This window comes from Pleurodeles waltl, chromosome 2_2, assembly GCF_031143425.1.
Source record: "Pleurodeles waltl isolate 20211129_DDA chromosome 2_2, aPleWal1.hap1.20221129, whole genome shotgun sequence".
Lineage (NCBI taxonomy): Eukaryota > Metazoa > Chordata > Amphibia > Caudata > Salamandridae > Pleurodeles > Pleurodeles waltl.
The window spans coordinates 202,187,028-202,196,246 of NC_090439.1; the positions used below are offsets into that span (position 1 = coordinate 202,187,028).

The 9,219-nt window shown below is 47.1% G+C and overlaps 1 protein-coding gene across 5 annotated transcripts in view; it reads right to left on the reverse strand.

Moving 5' to 3' along the window:
* TGFBR1 (transforming growth factor beta receptor 1) overlaps positions 1–3,545 on the reverse strand; it is a 464,518-nt gene extending 460,973 nt beyond the window's left edge. For 3 of the 5 annotated variants that reach the window (XM_069219636.1, XM_069219635.1, XM_069219632.1), the window contains exon 1: positions 3,419–3,545. In XM_069219636.1, coding sequence (XP_069075737.1) covers positions 3,419–3,518 — 100 coding nt within the window. In that variant the 5' untranslated portion in view covers positions 3,519–3,545. Of the gene's footprint in view, positions 1–3,283 lie in introns of all 5 variants that reach the window. The other 2 variants (XM_069219633.1, XM_069219634.1) reach the window with 2 other exon arrangements.
* Positions 3,546–9,219: the final 5,674 nt, after the last annotated feature.

Below are 9,219 nucleotides of genomic sequence, written 5' to 3' on the forward strand. Positions count from 1 at the left end.
CTAGCAACACCTGAAGGAGCCTATCAGAAGGAGTCTCTGACGTCACCTGCTGGCCCTGGCCACTCAGAGCAGTCCAGTGTGCCAGCAGCACCTCTGTTTCCAAGATGGCAGAGGTCTGGAGCACACTGGAGGAGCTCTGGGCACCTCCCAGGGGAGGTGCAGGTCAGGGGAGTAGTCACTCCCCTTTCCTTTGTCCAGTTTTGCGCCAGAGCAGGGCTGAGGGATCCCTGAACCGGTGCAGACTGGCTTATGCAGAGATGGGCACCATCTGTGCCCATCAAAGCATTTCCAGAGGCTGGGGGAGGCTACTCCTCCCCAGCCCTGACGCCTTTTTCCAAAGGGAGAGGGTGTAACACCCTCTCTCTGAGGAAGTCCTTTGTTCTGCCTTCCTGGGCCAGGCCTGGCTGGACCCCAGGAGGGCAGAAACCTGTCTGAGGGGTTGGCGGCAGCAGCAGCTGCAGTGAAACCCCGGGAAAGGCAGTTTGGCAGTACCCGGGTCTGTGCTAGAGACCCGGGGAATCATGGGATTGTCTCCCCAATACCAGGATGGCATTGGTGGGGCAATTCCATGATTTTAGACATGTTACATGGCCATATTCGGAGTTACCATTGTGAAGCTACACATAGGTAGTGACCTATGTGTAGTGCACACGTGTAATGGTGTCCCCGCACTCACAAAGTCCGGGGAATTGGCCCTGAACAATGTGGGGGCACCTTGGCTAGTGCCAGGGTGCCCACACACTAAGTAACTTAGCACCCAACCTTTACCAGGTAAAGGTTAGACATATAGGTGACTTATAAGTTACTTAAGTGCAGTGTAAAATGGCTGTGAAATAACGTGGACGTTATTTCACTCAGGCTGCAGTGGCAGGCCTGTGTAAGAATTGTCAGAGCTCCCTATGGGTGGCAAAAGAAATGCTGCAGCCCATAGGGATCTCCTGGAACCCCAATACCCTGGGTACCTCAGTACCATATACTACGGAATTATAAGGGTGTTCCAGTATGCCAATGTAAATTGGTAAAATTGGTCACTAGCCTGTTAGTGACAATTTGGAAAGAAATGAGAAAGCATAACCACTGAGGTTCTGATTAGCAGAGCCTCAGTGAGACAGTTAGTCATAACACAGGTAACACATACAGGGCACACTTATAAGCACTGGGGCCCTGGCTGGCAGGGTCCCAGTGACACATACAACCAAAACAACATATATACAGTGAAATATGGGGGTAACATGCCAGGCAAGATGGTACTTTCCTACAACAGTGAAATATGGGGGTAACATGCCAGGCAAGATGGTACTTTCCTACAAAACTGCACTGTCCCTTGTTCATACTATCACACTACTAAGCGCTAAGTTTGGAAAGAAGATAAGAGAACCCCTGGATCACTTTTACACTACACCAATACGCTTGCCACACAGGCCTCATAGTAAATACACAACATCCCAACAAAGTACTCCCTCATACTTTAGGGTTCTACCATCTGATAATGTATTTTGGCACATCGTCGTGGTATAAAGCGCTATAAAATGAAATTACAAGCCGCAGCTCGAAGGAAGGCAACTGAAAATGAAGACAAATGTTACTTAAATTGTCAATAGGGTGACCAGGCATTTCGGATTTGCCCGGACAGTCCCAGTTTTAAATAAACTGTCCAGGCAGATTACACTAAATTCAGCTTTTGTCACGGTTTTCAAGAAGGGCGATTTAACAAGCTTTTATGTGCTCCAGTGCAAGATTAGGTACTAGACTTTTCAAAAATCATTTTAATCAGCACTTGTGATAATAAGTGCAAAAGTTATATTTAATGTATTCACCTCAGTGCCTGTGTTTTCTACCTCGGTGAACATTATCTTTTAAGTTTGTACGGTGCCTCGGTCAATGTAACATTTTAGTCCTGCTTCGATTTCTGTGAAAAATCCCTTTTTAGGTCAATCGTTCGACTTTGTGTATACTTTTAGCATACTTCCTATGGCTTAAAGCGATTTAATTTGCTGGTCGCAGTGTCCTTTAAAAATTCTTGCTCAATAGTGATCAGTTCTGCATTTTTCTCTCTCCTTTTTCTGTTTCTGTATTATTCCACTTTGGTTTCTTTATCTGTTGCTCTGATGGATTATTTCTGTTATTTCTCTGGTGCTCCCCTTTCTCTATGGGCGTTTTAGGCTGGTAGCCGACTGCATTTTATTTCAGCGTTCTGTTCCTCCCACCTCCTCCCATGTCACTAACATTTGTTTTGGCTTTATTCCAGTGCGGTACTCGTTTACCTCTGGCTTCTAATATAGGCTTAACAAAAGAAACACCCAGTCTTTTAACTCACTGCTCACAAAAGCCACAATATGCCCTTTCTGGTAAAATGTAGCTAAACTTGGAAGGAATGATGTGAAATTTTCTTAGCATGAATTGCATCTCCAGTCTCTCTCCCAGCCAGCACTCATGACATCCCACAAAGGGATTGCTTATCTCCTTTACTGGGGCCGTAAATCTTCTCAGGCATCTCTGCTCCTTGAAATAGGAGGCAAGAATGCTTGCAAGACTTTTCATTGTTAAAATAAAAAGAAAATACTTTTCCAGCTTTATTTTCTAATTTCTGATCAGGCGGTTACACAATTCGAGGTAGTGCAGTCATCTTCTCGTCTGTCCTTAAGGACTTGTGATTTTTTTATGTCAGTAGCCGTCAGTGACCACAAAAACATGTCAGGAAAAGACGAAATTATGAGACAGGGTTGATCAATGTATGTGGCTATAAAAGTCTAGTTCTAAATGTACAATGCCAATAGCTCTTACTCAAAAAAACGTGAGACCTATTGCATTACAAATACTTGTTTCATTTTAAAATCTGGTCACTCTATCTGTCAAACGTCAACAAGTCAGGGTTTATGGTAACCATGAGGGTACAGCAGACAAGGATTTAGAGGTAGAGTCGAGGAGCTTGCCTTCAGGTGCACCCTCTTCGTAGCCTTGTTTTCTGGACACTAAAGTATCTGGGGAACACGTAAATTCCCCCTCAAAAAAGTCTACAATTATATACTGCAACTCGGGTGACGGATTACTTTGAGGAAAGTAAAAAAAAAAAATCACCAGATGTCTGAAGGTGTTGAAATGTAAATTTAGTTCGCCTGCGGATGCTGCGCCTTTTGGGCGGGGCAATGCAAAAAAATTAGAACAATTTAGAACCTCGTCACAGCCTGTTTACGGTACGTATGTGCTTGAGGCTCAGGGGGGGGGGGGAGAACCGTTCACCCACCGCTGAACAATTTAGAAAGACGTCGTCAAGATTTCCTACCTGACGGTAAACAGCCAAAAAGTGCACTTTTTCCACGCCCGTCCAAAGCGATCAATTATTAACGTTTGAAAAGGGTACAAAGTCAAAACTGTTCCTACCTAAAGGAATTTACAAGTGGTTGCCATTGGTCCTTACCGGTTACGGCGGGGGTCAGCATAGTTAACAAGAACAGGAAGTAGTTGGCAATTAACGGGAGGCTATGAGAGCGCAAAGAATACCGCGCCATTGTACACATCCCTATGTCGTTTCCGTTATTACACTCAGCGAATCACCTCTAGCGGCTTAAAACCCACCTCCCTGTCGTCATTCTCGCACAAGGCCATTGGTCGTACTCAGTGGACGTCAGCAACACCTCCTTCCGTTACACACTCCACGTTCCTTTCATTTACTGAAATAGGGAAACTAGAGCAGCAAAGCTGCTGCTTTCTATGTCTGCGGTCTTCTTGTGGAGTATAGTGTCAACTTGGGTTTAGAAAACCAATGCGTAGAATTTCGTCAGTTTCTCATTTACTGGCAACATTTGCGAATTTAAGGGATGTAATACACTTTTACTTTAAAAAGCAACAGATGCACATCAGTGTTACCACTGTCAGGACCGAAGGCTACGATTATGCATCATTGTTCGTCACTTTATTTTACTCGGCAGCAGTTAGGAAGTTAACTTTTCCATTAACCAATAAAATACAATTCTATCACAGGACCGGAGGCGAGGATTATGCAGATCTTTCTTCACTTTTAATTAAACAGCAAGTTCAAAGTAAAACAAAACATGAACAAAAAAACTACAAGTTCCATGAGCCCGCCGCCATGGTAACGAGTATCCAATGAGGTGCACTCCTTCACGTTGGTATAAATATCCCGAAATGCGTCACACTTCCTCTTTCTTCACTGCTGTGAGCCAGATAAGTGCCTTTCTGCCTCCGGTTCGGGGGTTCTGTTTATTGCTTTGGCGCGTCTCTGCTACATTGCATTGTCTGTATTATTTCGTTCGCCGGAACGAACGTTCCGTTCGAGCGTTTTTTCATTTTCTTTCCTTCGGCGTGTTTAAATACACGTCTGGCCCACTAGAGGGCGCGCGCACGCTGTTTTTTCGGAGAGCATGTAGCTCTCAGCGCTCGGCGCTCGCGCCTCGCGTTTGTTTTCTTTTCTTTCCAAATTGAGGGTTTTGCCCTCAATAACACGTTTGTACCTTCGGTACAGTTTTGTCCCTACCTGTGACACCCATTTGGGTAAGGTTTACCCCATTAGGGAAGACATTATTTTCTTGCACTTACAGTGACAGAGTGGGTAGGGATTTACCCTATATATCATATTTTTTGTTGGGTGTACACTCTGTCCAGTCCTCATTATGCACTCCTCTCATGAGAATGAACCTTTTCCCAACATGTCCCCAGGTGAGGGTTCCTCTCACCGTACCCTCCCCCCCCGGCGGAGACATATCGTTCGGGGGACGCTGGACCCCGCAGGAACTAACCATGCATATCAACTGCCTGGAACTCCTGGCGGGATCTTTTGCGATCAAATCTCTCACGAGAGACAAAGTCTCATGTGTTGTTCTACTACGGATGGACAACGTATCGGCGGTACAATACATAAATCGCTTAGGGGGAACAAGATCAAGAGCCCTAGCGGAACTGGCGAAGAATTTTTGGCATTTTTGCCTTCAACGCCAAATCTCAGTCACAGCAGAGTATCTTCCGGGAACCCAGAATGTATGGGCAGACTGGAATTCTCGGTTTCTCCAGGATCCCAGCGATTGGCGACTACATCGCTCGGTTTTTCAGCCGATCATGGATCGTTGGGGTCCCTGTTCAGTGGATCTCTTTGCGTCTCGTTGGAATGCTCAACTTCCCCTATACTTCAGCTGGCGGCCGGATCCGGGAGCGGCGGCAGTAGATGCGTTTCTCCAACATTGGGGTACCCTTCAGGGTTATGCTTTTCCCCCGTTTCTCCTTATTCCGCGGGTTGCGGCTCAGGTTCGCCGCCAAGAGGCGACGGTGGTTCTGATAACCCCCTGGTGGAGGTCACAGCCGTGGTTCCCGACCCTGTTGGAACTCTCGTGCGAGTGTCCTCTTCGCCTCCCGCATTTTCCCTCAATACTCCTGGATCCGTTGGGTTCCTATCACCCTCTGGTCCTTCAAGGTCATCTTTCCCTCATAGCTTGGAAGATTTCCGGCATCGTTGGCAAGACAACCGACTTTCGCAGGAGGTTAATAACTTCATCGCACAGGCCTGGGCCCCGGGTACATGCAAACGATACAGATCTGCATGGAACAGATGGTCTCGTTGGTGTGTGGGCAAACGCTGCGATCCCATGGGGGCCAGTATTACCGACATCATCAATTTCCTTGCAGAATTAGGGGAATCTGGCTTAGCGTATCGCACTATCAATTCTTTTCGTTCGGCCATCTCGGCGGGCCACCCGCCCCTTAACAATCTCCCGATCGGGGAGCATCCCTGGATTTGTAAACTTCTTAAGGGTATTAGACTCTCCAGACCTCCGCAACCCAGATATTCGGAACTCTGGGACGTGAACTTAGTTCTTAATCTCTTGTCCTCTTGGCGGGACAACCAATATTTGTCACTGAAAGAATTGTCAGCCAAATTAGCCATGCTTCTCTGCCTCATTTCCTGTAAGCGAGTGTCCGATGTCAGAGCATTGGATATTTCCGCTCGTGTCTTTACTCCAGAGGGAGTCACGTTTACTATTGCAAGGAGGACAAAGTCTAATACCAGGTCGGTATCCTATCCCGCTTTTCCTGATTCCCCGAAGCTATGTGTGGTTCGATGTCTCAAAGTCTATGAGGAAGTAACCAGTTCTTGTAGACCTCCAGGTGTCAAGCAATTATTGATTTCTATAAAGAAACCGTTCAAGGCGGTTTCTTCCCCTTCCGTTGCCAGATGGATTCGATGGATTCTCTCTGAGGCAGGAGTAGATGTTCAAGTTTTTGGCGCCCATTCTACTTGGGGAGCTATGGCTTCCAAAGCCATACAAGTGGGGGGCAGATTGGAGGACATCATGCATGCTGCTGATTGGTCTTCAGAGTCTACTTTTAAGAAGTTTTACTTTAAACCAATTCATGAAGCAGCCGCACTTGTGGTGAGTAAGCTTTAAACTTGCATAATCCTCGCCTCCGGTCCTGTGATAGAATACGAAATTTCCTAGCTATCGTGAAGGAAAGTTTCAATTCTATTAAGGACACGGAGGCGAGGATTATCCCACCCACATACATTACGCTGGTATGTCCCCTCCCGATTACATCTACCTGCGTAACAAGGTAGTATACTTGAGTTTGTACATTTGTTTATTGTTATTCTGATCATATTCTAAATACATCATGTAGTACTTGATTCAGATGTGATCACATTCTATTTAGAGGTATTTTAAGGTTCATGACTTTATTGCAGTCGGTATGTATCTGTGTTTTATCGGATTTGCATCTAATTATACCTTTTTTGGTAGGTTCCGAAACTACGACCAATTGACTCTACCAGGATTCCTTCCGCAGTGAAGTCGAGGAAGTGTGACGCATTTCGGGATATTTATACCAACGTGAAGGAGTGCACCTCATTGGATACTCGTTACCATGGCGGCGGGCTCATGGAACTTGTAGTTTTTTTGTTCATGTTTTGTTTTACTTTGAACTTGCTGTTTAATTAAAAGTGAAGAAAGATCTGCATAATCCTCGCCTCCGTGTCCTTAATAGAATTGAAACTTTCCTTCACGATAGCTAGGAAATTTCGTATTCCCAAGAACACGGGACAAGTAATAAAAACAGTCCTGCCGTTGCTACAGTTCAGATTCTTCAGTACTCTTCCAGCTTCTACTTCCTCTATGCTGCTTAGTCGTGATCCTGTTTCTCTTTACTTATCTTAATGGAATTTGAGTTTGGTCTTTAAAAAATTGTGTCCTTGGTGTAGGAAAGTACCATCTTGCCTAACATGTTACCCCCATATTTCACTGTATATATGTTGTTTTAGTCTATGTGTCACTGGGACCCTGCCAGGCAGGGCCCCAGTGCTCATAAGTATGTGCCCTGTGTGTGTTCCCTGTGTGATGCCTAACTGTCCCACTGAGGCTCTGCTAACCAGAACCTCAGTGGTTATGCTCTCTCTGCTTTACAAATTTGTCACTAACAGGCTAGTGACTAAATTTACCAATTCACATTGGCATACTGGTACACCCATGTAATTCCCTAGCATATGGTACTGAGGTACCCAGAATATTGGGGTTCCAGGAGATCCCTAAGGGCTGCAGCATTTCTTTTGCCACCCATAGGGAGCTCTGACAATTCTTACACAGGCCTGCCAGTGCAGCCTGAGTGAAATCACGTCCACTTTGTTTCACAGTCATTTACCACTGCACTTAAGTAACTTCTAAGTCACCTATATGTCTAACCTTCACCTAGTGAAGGTTGGGTGCAAAGTTACTTAGGGTGTGGGCCCCCTGGCACTAGCCAAGGTGCCCCCACATCGTTCAGGGCAAATTCCCTGGACTTTCTGAGTGCGGGGACACCATTACACGGATGCACTGTACATAGGTCGCTACCTATGTACAGCGTCACAATGGTAACTCCGAACATGGCCATATAACATGTCTAAGATCATGGAATTGTCACCAGGGACAATTCCATTATCCCACGGTTCTCTAGCACAGAACCCGGGTACTGCCAAACTGCCTTTCCGGGGTCTCCACTGTGTAGGAAAGTACCATCTTGCCTGGCACGTTACCCCCATATTTCACTGTATATATGTTGTTTTAGTGTATGTGTCACTGGGACCCTGCCAGCCATGGACCCAGTGCTCATAAGTGTGCCCATGTAACATGTCTAAGATCATGGAATTGTCACCCCAATGCCATTCTGGCATTGGGGAGACAATTCCATGATCCCCCGAGTCTCTAGCACAGACCCGGGTACTGCCAAACTGCCTTTCCCAGGGTTTCACTGCAGCTGCTGCCAACCCCTCAGACAGGTTTCTGCCCTCCTGGGGTCCAGCCAGGCCTGGCCCAGGAAGGCAGAACAAAGGACTTCCTCAGAGAGAGGGTGTTACACCCTCTCCCTTTGGAAAAAGGTGTCAGGGCTGGGGAGGAGTAGCCTCTCCCAGCCTCTGGAAATGCTTTGATGGGCACAGATGTTGCCCATCTCTGCATAAGCCAGTCTACACCGGTTCAGGGATCCCCCAGCCCTGCTCTGGCACGAAACTGGACAAAGGAAAGGTGAGTGACCACTCCCCTGACCTGCACCTCCCAGGGGAGGTGACCAGAGCTCCTCCAGTGTTCTCCAGACCTCTGCCATCTTGGAAACAGAGGTGTTGCTGGCACACTGGACTGCTCTGAGTGGCCAGTGCCAGCAGGTGACGTCAGACACTCTTTCTGATAGGCTCCTTCAGGTGTTGCTAGCCTATCCTCTCTCCTAAGTAGCCAAACCTCCTTTTCTGGCTATTTAGGGTCTCTGCTTTGGGGAATTCTTTAGATAACGAATGCAAGTGCTCATCTGAGATCCTCTGCATCTCTCTCTTCACCTTCTGCCAAAGGATCGACCGCTGACTGCTCAGGACGCCTGCAAAACCACAACAAAGTAGCAAAGACGACTACTGCAACCTTGTATCGCTTCTCCTGCCGCTTTCTCGCCTGTTTCCTGGTGGTGCATGCTCTGGGGGTAGCCTGCCTCCTCTCTGCACCAGGAGCTCTGAAGAAATCTCCAGTGGGACGACGGAATCCTCCCCCTGCAACCGCAGGCAACAAAAGACTGCATCACCGGTCCTCTGGGTCCCCTCTCAGCACGACGAGCGTGGTCCCTGGAACTCAGCAGCTCTGTCCAAGTGACTCCCACAGTCCAGTGACTCTTCAGTCCAAGTTTGGTGGAGGTAAGTCCTTGCCTCCCCACGCTAGACTGCATTGCTGGGTACCGCATGATTTGCAGCTGCTCCGGCTC